Source organism: Salmo salar, chromosome 06 (genome assembly GCF_965601325.2).
Source record: "Salmo salar chromosome 06, fSalSal1, whole genome shotgun sequence".
In the NCBI taxonomy this organism is placed as follows: domain Eukaryota; kingdom Metazoa; phylum Chordata; class Actinopteri; order Salmoniformes; family Salmonidae; genus Salmo; species Salmo salar.
The window spans coordinates 26,478,824-26,492,814 of NC_138296.1; the positions used below are offsets into that span (position 1 = coordinate 26,478,824).

At 43.9% G+C, this 13,991-nt stretch overlaps 1 protein-coding gene across 1 annotated transcript in view; it reads right to left on the reverse strand.

Moving 5' to 3' along the window:
- Nucleotides 1-424: 424 nt before the first annotated feature.
- Nucleotides 425-13,991, reverse strand: part of cep112 (centrosomal protein 112) — a 194,617-nt gene continuing 181,050 nt past the window's right edge. The window contains exons 25-27 of the mRNA XM_045720003.2: nt 5,435-5,536; nt 2,403-2,467; nt 425-1,932 (exon numbers count right to left, since the gene is read on the reverse strand). Of these exons, the coding sequence (XP_045575959.2) occupies nt 1,929-1,932; nt 2,403-2,467; nt 5,435-5,536 (171 nt within the window). The 3' untranslated portion in view covers nt 425-1,928. The remainder of the gene's footprint in view (nt 1,933-2,402; nt 2,468-5,434; nt 5,537-13,991) is intronic.

A 13,991-nucleotide genomic window follows, 5' to 3' on the forward strand; every position in this document is an offset into this window, starting at 1 on the left:
TATTTTATTTGACTAGGGGGGACTGCTTAAATACAGCAATGCCACAAACAGCTGCCATTTAATGGACAGGAACGTCTGAGGTCATCATGGGTTTCCAGTGGAGACAATGGTATAAGCCAGAGTCATGTCATGCTACTGTGGAATCAGAAACACTACTAAACTACTGTTCTGTTTGGCTGGATGTTCCACCATTACTACCAGAGGTCTCTATCTGCACCAACCACAAACCCCCAATACAACAGAACTACTGTTCAGAATAGAAAACGGCTGGCACGCTCCAATGGGATTCAATGAAGATTCAAGGTCTCTGGCATGCAAGCTGAGGTTGTGTCAACTCAAAAAGAATACAATAGTTTTATTACATATGGGATCAAACACTGTTAAGATGAGAAATGATGTGTTCATTGACAATAAAACAAATTAATATGATGAAAAAATTACTTTAATAAAACAATGCATTCGGCATGTACATTCAGTATAAAACTTGATTTTGAAGTATGTCATATGGAATCACAAAAAGCAACATACACTACATGATCAAAAGTATGTGGACACCTGCTTGTCGAACATCTCATTCCAAAATCATGGGAATTAATATGGAGTTATGGAGTTGGTCCTCCCTTTGCTGCTAGAACAGCCTCCAGTTTTCTGGTAAGGCTTTCCACTCGATGTTGGAACATTGCTGCAGGGACTTGCTTCCATTCAGCCACAAGAGCATTAGTGAGGTCAGGCACTGATTTGGGCAATTAGGTCTGGCTCGCAGTCAGCGTTCCAATTCATCCCAAAGGTGTTTGATGTGGTTGAGGTCAGGGTTCTGTGCAGGTCAGTCAAGTTCTTCCACGCCGATCTCAACAAACCATTTCTGTATGGACCTCGCTTTGTGCACAGGGGCATTGTCATGGTGAAACAGGAAAGGGCCTTCCCCAAACTGTTGCCACAAAGTTGGAAGCACACAATTGTCTAGAATGTCATTGTATGCTGTAGTATTAAGATTTCCCTTCATTGGAACTAAGGAGCCTGAACCATGAAAAACAGCCCCAGACCATTATTCCTCCTCCACCAAACTTTACAGTTGGCACTATGCATTGGGGCAGGTAGCGTTCTCCTGGCAACCCCCAAACCAAATTCGTCCGTTGGACTGCAAGATGGTGACGCGTGATTCATCACTCCAGAGAACGCGTTTCCACTGCTCCAGAGTCCAATGACGGCGAGCTTTACACCACTCCAGCCGACGCTTGGCATTGCGCATGGTGATCTTGTGTGTGGCTGCTCGACCATGGAAACTCATTTCATGAAGCTCCCAAAGAACATGCAACGCACTTCAGCACTCGGCGGTCCCGTTCTGGGAGCTTGTGTGGCCTACCACTTTGTGGCTGAGCAGTTGTTGCGCCTAGATCTTTCCACTTCACAATAACATCACTTACAGTTGAACAGGGCAGCTCTAACAGGGCAGAAATTTGACAAACTGAATTGTTGAACGTCACTGAGCTCTTCAGTAAGGCCATTCTACTGCCAATGTTTCTCTATGGAGATTGCATGGCTGTGTGCTAGATTTGATACACCTGCCAGCAATGGGTGTGGCTGAAATAGCAGAATCCACTCATTTAAATGGGTGTCCACATACTTTTGTATATATAGTGTATGTATGGATAGTACGCACATTAAACATCCACAAAAAGTTATGCAAAATTATACATTTCCAACGGTGAATGTGAAAAAAAATCTGACAGTGAATAAATATGTACAAATCCATAGTGGTTAAAAACAGTGTGGGTGTGGCCAACATAACTGGCACAACTGATTGGTGCACCCATGGCATGACAGATGTGTGATGCCTGGTAACTGTGGCGATGATTCTCACATCTGATAGACAGTTTTATTCTTGATGTCTGGATAATGGGCGTGGCCAAGGGAAGAACAGTCCATGGTTACCTATATTGGGTGAGGGGAGGGGTTTAGGACAGGAGAGAAAAGGGAGGGTTGTTTAAGCACATGTCATGTTTCATGAACTTCACATCTCTCAACAGTCTATTTTATTACCCTAAGAGGATAGAGAAGATTCACTACCTGCCTGGGACTACAGATGGAAAATCTGGCACATTTACAGAAATATTGATTGATGTGCATTGTCCCTGTCAAATCAATGTAGTAAATGAAATGACTGAGTTGGGTTTGGGTGGTGTAATTTGAGTGACTCCGACGCCTCCTATGTTCACCCAGATAGATCACAGCATCGTCCCAGGTGGGAGCAGCAGACTATTTGAATGGCCCCTCTCATCACAGGGTATGTATAGATGCTTTCCATAAACACATCCAGTGTCTCTGACAGCATGATGGATGGACGAGACATCAAAGGCTTCCACCGCCAGGCCTCGATCACAGTCACGTTACAGGACATTTACCTCCTGCTGTGACAGGCATCCAGGTCCTCCTGTAACACAGAAGCTCTCTTCTGGAGGAAGTTCACCTGCAGCCAACAAAGAGTAAGGGGTCAACACACACAGTGGGGGTCAGGGGTCAATGCACAGTAGGGGATCAGTAAGAGGGTATAGGAGTAGAGTGATAGAGAAGGGGTTGAGATAGAAAAGGTTAGGGGGAAAATGGTTAAGGCAATAGGGGGCAAGCGTTGGAGAGTAGGGGGGAGTAGGGGTTGAAGGGAGTAATTCATAGGGGAGTAGGGGGCTAGGGAGTAATTCATATGGGAGTAGGGGGCTAGGGAATAAGGCGACTGAGTGAGATTATAGGTGAGAGGTTAGGATTTTGATACAGTAGTGAAACCATGAGAATCCAAGACATGGGGTCAGTAAAGCTAGTCCACTACTACTTCAGGGGGACAGTGAAAGAGTTCACTTCCAAAGGGTTAGACGAGGCAGTATCAGGCCTTAACTTCATACAGTGAAAGAGTTCACTTCCAAAGGGTTAGACGAGGCAGTATCAGGCCTTAACTTCATACAGTGAAAGAGTTCACTTCCAAAGGGTTAGACGAGGCAGTATCAGGCCTTAATTAACTACATACAGTGCCTATAGAAAGTCTACACCCCCTTCAACTTTTTCACATTTTCTTTGTCAGTGCCTCAGTTTCATGCATTTAAAAAATATATCTACACACCATACTCCACACTTAAAGATATTATTTTATAGTGAAAAAAAGGATATATTAAAAATACAAAACTTAAATATCATAATTGGGCATGTCTCCACCCCCCTGAGTTAATACTTGGTGGAAGCACCTTTGGCAGCAATTACAGCAGAGTCTGTTGGGATAGGTCTCAACCAACTTTGCACATCTAGATTTGGCAATATTTGACCATTCTTCTTTATAAAACTGTTCAAGCTCTGTCAAGCTCCTTTGGGAGCATTGATGGACAGCAATCTTCAAGTTGTGTCACCATTTTTAATGAAATTTAGGTGGGGGCTCTGACTGGGCCACTCAAGGACATTTACCTTTTTATACCTTAATCACCCCACTATAGCTTTGGCTGTGTGCTTCAGGTTGTTGTCATGCTGAAAAGGGGAACTTCCATCCCAGTTTCAGCTTTCTTGCAGAGGGTAGCAGGTTTTCAAGGACTTTTCTGTACATTGCTCCATTCATTGCCCCTTCTATCTTGATAAGTGAGAAAAGTGAGGATCTCTCTGTACTTTGCTCTGTTCATCTTTCCCTTGATCCTGACTAGTCTCCCAGAACCTGCCGCTGAAAAACATCCCCATAACATGATGCTACCACCACCATGCTTCACAGTAGGGACGGTGTTCTTTGGGTAATGGGTTTGCAGGTATGATGGGTATTGGGTTTGAGCCAAAAGTAACGCTTGCATTTAGGTCAAAAAGTCTGGGTCTTGGTGGTGCCATACACCTTCTACTGTACTTCTTAATAATCGTCTTGACCGTGCTCCAAGGGATATTCAGGCCTTAGAATTTTTTTATACCCAGAACCTACAGGGACTGCTGAATTGATCCTGAAATCATGTGAATCACTACAATTTAACACAGGTGGAGGCCAATTAACTTGGTGTGTGTGATTTTGAAGGTGACTGGTTACACCTGAGCTAATTTAGGATTGCTATTAGAAAGCGGTGGAGACTTCTACAACCAAGATATTTCAGTTTTATTTTGTATCGATTTTCAATTTTTTTCACTTGGAAGTTGTGGGGTAGGATGTGTAGATCAATGGAGAAAAACAACTATTTGAATGCATTTTACTCCAGGCTATAAGGCAACAAAAGGTGAAAAGTTTGAAGGGGGCTGTAGACTTTCTATAGGCACTGTACATACTACTGTGTTTCACAACAAATAAAAATCCTTCTCTTTAGATCAACTGAAACAAAAAGGTTATAATATTCATTGATGTGTAACTACTGTACTGGAACTCAATGGTACATTCCATTCTCTTGGATGGAAACCTCAGGAACAGATTTAGCGTTTCATTTGGAGAGGCGGCGCTGCTGCTTTCAGAGTAACAGCACCAGTATGCAGAAACGGAACTGCGGTCGGATGCCATGGAGTCACTCGTTCTTTCAGTAAAATAATGCGTCGTAATGTGAAAAACCCAAGACATCCTCAATGAAAAGGGAGGCCGTTCTGGTCGTGAATTACACCGTATAAACATATCCGATGGTAGAGGTTTGTGGCGGCAGGACTGGAAAGAGATCCAGCCGGAGCTATCCAAAGCAGCCAGGCGTTGGGGCCAGTTTGAGTTTAGAAATGCGGGCCCCCTCCAAATGTTGTTGTTGTGGTTGGTTAGTGGAGCCCCCCTCTCCCTCAGCCCGCTCCACCACAGCCCGACACAGAAAGGCCTATTGTTTACATTCGAAATTTCCCTCCCTCCCGCCGCCCACCACAGTTTTCTTGTCGAACAAGGCCCAGTTAAACTAATAGGAGACTGTCCGCGGCGGCTGGGCGGCAGTATTAATGTGTAATTGATAATAATAATTGTGTGTGATCTGATGGAGCCTAGAGAAAGAGAGGGAGCTTCAAAGTGGACCGGTCCAAAGCCATGTCTATGGGCTCTGGTGTCTGGTCTACACCACCATATCATATCCCCTCGTCACAGCCAAGGAATCAAACAAACAATGCTGACACTCACACTGAGACTATGTGTGGGTTCAGTCTGGGATGGTTTCTATCAATATGTAGAGAGAGGGAGGAAAGCAGAAAAGAAAATGGCAGCAAAGGAAAACTGTTCATAGTTGGTATCTGAAGAAACACTGAAAAGGAAAGCAGGTCTATAAGGTGAGGTATGGAGTGTATTGCCCAGTTACAGGGACCTTTGTTTGTATTACTCCATATAGGGGTCAACAACTCTAGGTCACTAACACATGAATCAACTAACCAAGATCTTGATAGTTAGTTGATATGTGGATTAGTTGAATTTGGTGAGTTAGCTATAGGCTGTGTGTGTCCTGTGTATAGTGCCCCATGCAGGACTTGTTCCTACCTGAGACTTGAGAGAGGAGATGGTGTCCTCCAGCTCCTGTCGCAGCTCAGCTGGCATCAGCCCTTTCATTTTCATCGCACACTCCTGAAGCACCACCGTCACCTGCAGGGAGAGGAAGAGAAGGAAGAAAAGGAAGACAGAGAGGATGTGGTTCAATAAACATATCGGAAGTGGCTCTGGACAAGAGCTTCTATTAATTGTTCAAAGAGTAATTATACACACATCGCCCCCTATTGGCTAATAAAAAGATCACGGTCACCATAGACCACATGTGGCCAACTCAGCTTAACCCTTAGGGTATGCAGTAGCTTACCCTAAGGGTTAACACACATCATTCAAATGAACTAATCACCATATTAATGTTAGAGACCATCATTATCTGAATCAGGTGTCTTAATAAATCTGGGCTTGAGCCGACATTTACTTCCCTCCAGGACCAGAATTGACCACGCTTGACTTTTAGAACCAGGCCCAGCTGGGTTTGAAAGAACAGACAGAACACATCAAACACACCAGCCCTCCCTATGTCGGGCACAGAGAGGGCTGTCTGGAGCTAAATTACACTGGAGAAAACCATAGTCTGATTACAAAGTTTAAAACATTTGGTTAGCCATTCCTCCATGCCCACAAACACACACAGTGCATGTACTGAACGTTCAGTAGGCAGACATGCTGTAATGACAAACTGAGAGGTTTGGTATGGAGTTGGTGCTTGTGGAATCTACAGGAGTTATTCCTGACCATGTGACCTGACCAGGAAGAACTCTGGCCTGTAATAGCCTAAAACTAGGGCCTGGTCGTAACGTGACTACATTCTCTGTGGGTAGAAGAGGACTGGCCACCCCTCAGAGCCTGGTTCTTCTCTAGGTTTCTTCCTAGGTTCCTACCTTTCTAGGGAGTTTTTCCTAGCCACTGTGCTTCTACATCTGCATTGACTGCTGTTTGGGGCTTTAGGCTGGGTTTCTGTATAAGCACTTGGTGACATCTGCTAATGTAAAAGGGACGTTATAAAGACATTTGATCGATTGATAACTAGGGAGAGCCCCAAACTATTCCTACCATGAAGTTTTTAGCATGCCATAGTCCAGTTATTTCCTCTTTATTTTTCTTTAGATATTCAGTTTGAGAGAGCGAGAGAGAGAGCAAGAGAGAGAGAGGTCTAGTAGTAGAAAATTGGTTTTCCAAAAATAATTTTCCTGTTGTGGATTTAACTGATTGATCTGGTTTTCTGTAATTAATCTTTCAGGGGCACAATGAAAGGGATTGGGACGCACTTCAAAGGGGGAGAGTATAAATGATCCCAACACAGAACAGCTCTTTTTGTCTCAGCACAGTGTGCAGTAGATTAGGCCTTTGCCACTTAGCCCAAAATGTTCTCCCTCCCACCTCATTTAAAAGTGTCGGGCCAATAACATCATCAGGAGAGAAAGTCCATCAATGTACTTTTTTTCCCTCCTTTCCGCCGTGAGAAAGGGAGCCATGGATAATTTGAGAATGAACATTTTCAAACGTATAAAAAAAAAAAATGTTTTACAGGCTGTAATTTGGGGTGCCAACAAGTTAAAAAAATATGTGTAGAACCCCTGAGAGGGAGGCAGTCATAACAAGATGGCGCCCAGACAAAACACTCAAGACCAAAAAACACCAAACAACGGTCAAATGATCACTGTCCTCATAAGCCACATCCAATGTAAAAGTATTGGGATTCTTTGCAAGCTTTCCATTCAAGTTCCTTGGCTGCATTCTTAATGCATGTACAGTACGTACAGTGCTGTATTTAAGTTACCACAGCAGTAAGGGATATACACACTTCAATCTAAATGACTAGCGCCCTCCTGACAACTCCCTCTCCGTTTTCCGTCCCATAGATCAGATTCAGGGTAACTAGTATTCACCGGGCTACACTGCAGGGTGGACTGGAGCCTCTACTCACAGGCTTGAGACTAATCAAAGTAGACAGGCCATGAATGTTTCATTTAATAACTATGAGTACTAGAGAGGGAGCAGAAAGAGAGCGAGAGGATGAGAGAGAGGACAAGAGAAAGAGAGAGGACGAGAGAAAGAGAGAGGACGAGAGAGAGAGGACGAGAGAGAGAGGACGAGAGAGAGGACGAGCGTGGACGAGAGAGAGAGAGGACGAGAGAGAGAGGACGAGAGAGAGGACGAGCGTGGACGAGAGAGAGAGAGCGAGGACGAGAGAGGACGAGAGAAAGAGAGAGGACGAGCAAGAGAGAGGACGAGAGCGAGAGAGGACGAGAGAGAGAGAGCGATGACGAGAGAGAGAGAGCGAGGACGAGAGAGAGAGAGCGAGGACGAGAGAGAGAGAGCGAGGACGAGAGAGGACGAGAGAGAGAGGACGAGAGAGGACGAGAGAGAGAGGACGAGAGAGAGAGGACGAGAGAGAGCGAGGACGAGAGAGAGAGAGCGAGGACGAGAGAGAGCGAGGACGAGAGAGAGAGAGGACGAGAGAGAGAGGGAGAGGACGAGAGAGAGAGGGAGAGGACGAGAGAGAGAGGGAGAGGACGAGAGAGAGAGAGAGAGGCGAGAGAGAGGGAGAGGACGAGAGAGAAAGAGGACAAGAGAGAGAGAGGACAAGAGAGATGATGAGAAAGAGAGGTAGAGGTAAAACAAAAAATAGAGATAAAGAAAGCAAGAAAGGAAGAGGGGATGAGCGAAAAAGATCTCCTAGGGGGTAAGATATTACTCCTTCACTTTTCTTGTCTGACAGCAAGAGGGTATACTGTATAATAGACATGTCTACCTGGCCGCCAGCCTAATGACGTTTCAGACAGCTGTATTAGATCATCGTTAGCCTAGGCGTTGTACTGTAGGACAGACACAAATAGCTCTAGATCACATTATTGAGGATCTGCTCTGTAGCTGGAATGCTATGTAATGCGATGTAATGGCTGCAGGTGGACTTAGCCGAATAGCGCCCGTTAGCGGAACACTGCAGTGCTTAATTGTGTTGTCCCCTGCTAGGTAAGACGTGAGCTGAATGTACTGCCTGTTTGAAAAGAGAGTACTCTAATACAAGTCTGATTCATGTAAAAAAAATAATATATATAATTATATAATAATTATATATATATATATATATATATATATATATATATATATATATATATATATATACACACACACACACACTTTTCATAATACAGTTTCCTACTATGCTAAGCTGATCAAGGGGTCGAAAATGTAGATATTGCCAGATGTATGTTCACTGTCCCGAGGAACATGCCGTGGAAGCTTTACTGCTGGCAAAAGTGTCCATAAGTAGAGGTAATTAAACTGTTCTGTGTTCTTTTTCTCTCTTCATCTCTGCCTGTCTTGTGGTACATGGAAGCTGTCTCACATGCATTAATTTAAAAACCCTTAAGATGTCAGCTGCTAATTTTCAGATTTACACCACATAAACCATTTTCACTGGACTATCTGTTGCTTCCAAGTTATGATTTCCATGGGGGTTAGCCTTGCAATAACCAAGTAGTGAGACACATAGCCCTCTATATTTAAATGTTTCAGGTACACTCCAATAGGTGTCTGCGTCACATACAGTATCTTCTATTGACATTATCTTCTATTGTTTGTCCCCATGTGTCTGTTTTCAGCATAAAGTACTCTGTAGCCACTTAGTGTGGACACCAGGTGAGACCACACACACACAATAACAGTCTCTCTTCTTCACTTCATCCCTCTCCCCCTTCTCCCTAAATCCTCTAGGTTATATCAGCTGTTTTGGTGAACCCCTCCCGCATCTGAACTGGCTGACACAGAGGGCACAGCATGATCATATGCAAGAGGTCACTTGGTCGGGAAAACAGGAAGTATTATTAAAGAGATGCTTACATTGAAATACAGACAGAGATGTAGTAGTCCCAGAGTTAATGATCCAAGGTCAGTTTTGCATTTCACCTCCTGATGATTATGATGACTGACCGTGTTAGAATAAAAAAAACAAGGCTTAATCATGCTCTCTCTCTCCATCTGTCTCTCGTCTGCAGGTATGTTTTGATGTGAGAAAGGAAGCCAGTCCCGTCATCGTCAATTCTCCTAATTATAATGCATGTATTATGTATTTATAACACCTGGGTAATGAACTTCTTTCAATAAAGCATTTCACATTCTCCACTGGTTGAAATTTAGCAACTCATTGAAATACTATCCTGTGTCCTCAGATTAATGCAGATGAAGGGAGTTAGATATGCATAGTTTTTTCTTCTGTATATATGAATTACAAATAAATCATGTTTCTAGTCTATTGCATAGTTAAATGTGTAATCATTGATGTCCCAGGAGCAGAAGTGGTAAACACTGTTGAAGTGTATAATTGTAACACATACATGCAGACACGGCATCATTCAAATAATGGAGTATGATATGACTGAAAAAGAATGTCTCAGAGATTCATACCTTTATTTCCCAAGAAAGAGGACATGATCAGTGAATATATTCAAATGTACAGGCTACAATGTGGGAATCTCATGCGTGGTAATAACTACAGTACATGTATTCAGGACTTGCATCCTTGCCACAAAGTTATTATATTATACTTTATCCATAGGCTTCATTAATGCCATTCAGACTTGAAGTTGATACAACAACTATGATAGCTGAGGTTCATAGATTGGTTTGAATATTAGTTCAGAACCTAACGTTTTAGGGTCCATACACAGATCGGCTACATACTGTAGCTAGCTACACATCCATAGGCATTCAGTTATTTTTATCCTCCACTACACAATAAGCAAATACATAAATAAACTCTTTTTCAGGACTCTGTCTTTCTAAGATAATTCGTAAAAATCGAAATAACTTCACAGATCTTCATTGTAAAGGGTTTAAACACTGTTTCCCATGCTTGTTCAATGAACCATAAACAATTAATGAACATGCACCTGTGGAATGGTCATTAAGACATTAACAGCTTACAGGCGGTAGGCAATTAAGGTCAGTTATGAACACTTAGGACACTAAAGAGGCCTTTCTACTGACACTTAAAAACACCAAAAGAAAGATGCCCATGGTCCCTGCTCATTTGCATGAACGTGTCTTTGGCATGCTGCAGGTAGGCATGAGGATTGCAGATGTGGCCTGGGCAATAAATTGCAATGTCCGTACTGAGAGACGCCGCAGACAGCGCTACAGGTAGACAGGATGGACAGCTGATCGTCCTCGCAGTGGCAGACCACGTGTAACAACACCTGCATAGAATCGGTACATCCGAACATCACACCTGCGGGACAGGTACAGGATGGCAACAACAACTGCCCGAGTTACACCAGGAACGCACAATCCCCCCATCAGTGCTCAGACTGTCCGCAATAGGCTGAGAGAGGCTGGACTGAGGGCTTGTAGGCCTGTTGTAAGGCAGGTCCTCACCAGACATCACCGGAAACAACGTTGCCTAACCCACCGTTGCTGGACCAGACATGACTGGCAAAAAGTGCTCTTCAATGACGAGTTGCGGTTTTGTCTCACCAGGGGTGATGGTCGGATTTGCGTTTATCGTCGAAGGAATGAGCGTTACACCGAGGCCTGTACTCTGGAGCGGGATCGATTTGGAGGTGGAGGGGACGTCATGGTCTGGGGCAGTGTGTCACTTGATCATCGGACTGAGCTTGTTGTCATTGCAGGCAATCTCAACGCTATGCGTTACAGGGAAGACATCCTCCTCCCTCATGTGGTACCCTTCCTGCAGGCTCATCCTGACATGACCCTCCAGCATGACAATGCCACCAGCCATACTGCTCGTTCTGTGTGTGAATCACTGCAAGCCAGGAATGTCAGTGTTCTGCCATGGCCAGCAAAGAGCCCGGATCTCAATCCCATTGAGCACGTCTGGGACCTGTTAGATCGGATGGTGAGGGCTAGGGCCAATCCCCCCAGAAATGTCTGGGAACTTGCAGGTGCCTTGGTGGAAGAGTGGGGTAACAAGAACTGGCAAATCTGGTGCAGTCCATGAGGAGGAGATGCACTGCAGTACTTAATGCAGCTGGTGGCCACACCAGATACTGACTCTTACTTTTGACATTATTCCATTATTCCATTTATGTTAGTCACATGTCTGTGGAACTTGTTCAGTTTATTTCTCAGTTGTTGAATCTTATATTCATACAAATATTTACACATGTTAAGTTTGCTGAAAATAAACACAGAAACAGGACGTTTCTTTTTTCTGAGTTTAGTTAGCTAGCTATGTTACTTCAGCTGCATTGCAAGGCAAGCTTACTCAATTTGCAGTAAATGCTTTAGCTAGCTAGATTCTTCATATCCACTGTTTCACAAGACGAAAGCCTGGTTTGCTGGTTTTCTCAGAAGTCCCTAAAACATTAACCAACATTAATTACAAATTAATTCTCCTGTCATAACACTAGCTAGCTAGCTGGCCAATGTTAGCTAGTCAGATGACTTGCTAAATAGCGATTTTCGTAAATGAACTTCATGACAAAAATATGCACAAACGTTTGTCTCTACATTAACTAACATATTCCTCTCAATTGTACATGTTTTGCTTGACTCGTTATGACGTTATAACTACTTACATTTGGTTCCACTGTAATGTTTTGTCAGCCATCTTTGTTGAAGAAATCCCCAGGGATGGGTGGCTCGCGTCAAATTCGTCATTGGAACCACTCGATATGATTGGTCATATGAAAACCTTGCGACCCAAATGCATAATGAATGCTCTAACTCCCCTTTGTGGTGGTCTGGAGCAATGACGCCGTGACGCTGGTACCTCTAAGTCCCGCGGTGTAAGCTCACAACTTTTAAAGGAGGAACCACTGTAGGCCTGAGGATGGGTAGATATATACACAGCTCATATACACTGATCTATAAACAACTGGGGAGTGCCTTGGAAACAAAGCTTTAGTGATTATAAGGCTAATGCATGTCTCACCAAGGCGTTGGTTGTCCTGGTTTACTGGGCAATGTGCGGGGGTGGAGAGGCAGAGCAGCCATTTCTATGGCAGCACCTTTGTTGTGGCTAATACACGCTAGCTATGGTAACCCAGACGTAGATGCTACACTACAGTAGGTCAGACAAAGGACCTAGTGAACTATTTTTCCACTTGTGGAATGTCATTCAACACATATGGATGGAATAGAAGTCAATGACATCAGTCAGAACCAGGTCAATTCCATTTCAACTGCAAAACTTGGTGGCAGCGGTGGGATCTGGGATGGTAAGCAGTCTGGGGCTCAGGGTGGTGAGAGCAGGTGACCGATAGTGAATTGAAATTCACTGAATCTCCCGAGTTGACTGAAGGATCACATCGAACACTCCAGCTGAATATGGAAGCCTTTTTCTGAGAGACAACACTCTTTCTTTCAGTTCTGTTTCTCACAGGCTGTTTAATAACTCATTTATTATATCGCTTCATCTCTCTCTTTCTGAATCCCTCTCTGTACAGTAAAGGCCTGTTTTGTCTTTAGACAGGTGGATGGAGGGATGTGAGGAGAGGAGGCTTTTAAAGAGGCTCCTCGCCGATCACACAGATGTAAGGAACCTTTGAAGACAGTGGCTGATCAAACCTAGGCGCCAGGTTTTGGCCATTGACAGACTCAGGATGTAAAACAGTGCAACTGTTCTCCAAAGCATCCATCAGAGAGAGAGAGTGAGAGGAACAATCTGACTTTCCACACAGAGACATCGGTTTCATCTCCACCCTCTTTTAAAAGGAAAATAGGAGTTTTTTGTTGTTCCTGATGAAGCGTTAGATTCCATTTTGAAGCTCCTGAGAGAAGCAGAAGTCTTTTAACTTGTTCTCCTCCTTTCCTCTTAAAATGACAACATTTCATCTATATATAGTCTTTAGATTGTGCTGGTGGTTTTGACTTTCCCCCAGCGCTTGATACTGTCTGTCACACACCAAGGTTTTTGACAGCTGCCAGACGAAAGAAACACGGTGTTGACACTTTGAACATTCAAATGAAGTTTGCCACGTAGCTTGAGTTATGCTAATGACGATGGGGGGGGGGGGTGGTGGGTGGTGCTCGCTGTTGGAAGATTCTAGAGTGACAAAAACCTTGTCAGATACAAGGGGGTACATCAAAAACCACGCTGCTCACAAAGTTTGCGCCTCCACATCTCTCAGTTGCACTCTGAGAGTTCGTTGAGAATCGCTTTGAATTCAAAAACGCTTCGCTGCCTTGAAAAAAATAAAGAGCTTCACAGAGAAGTGACTAAAAAGAGGAAGAGCGATAAGAAAAGGGAACAGATCTGTGTGAAGTGCTACAATCCAGGATGGGTTAGTTACTAGTGCAGTGAACTGCACAACACCAGCGGCTGATTGATCTGTAAATAACCAGTGTACTTTTGATTGTCTTCAGATAGACTGAACCTCACCGAGGCAGCCGAGCCGCCATTTTACAGCGGGGAGTCAGAGGGCTCTGGAAGAGGCAGGCAGGAAACATCTGTGTGAAGTCTTGGGCAGAGAAGCTGTTTTAGCGTGTGAGATCAGATTACAAAGACATGTCTTGGCAGATAAACTTGGGCAATATCACTGTAAGGAGGCAGAGAGAGTTAGTGAGCTAGTAGGCCTCAGGTTTT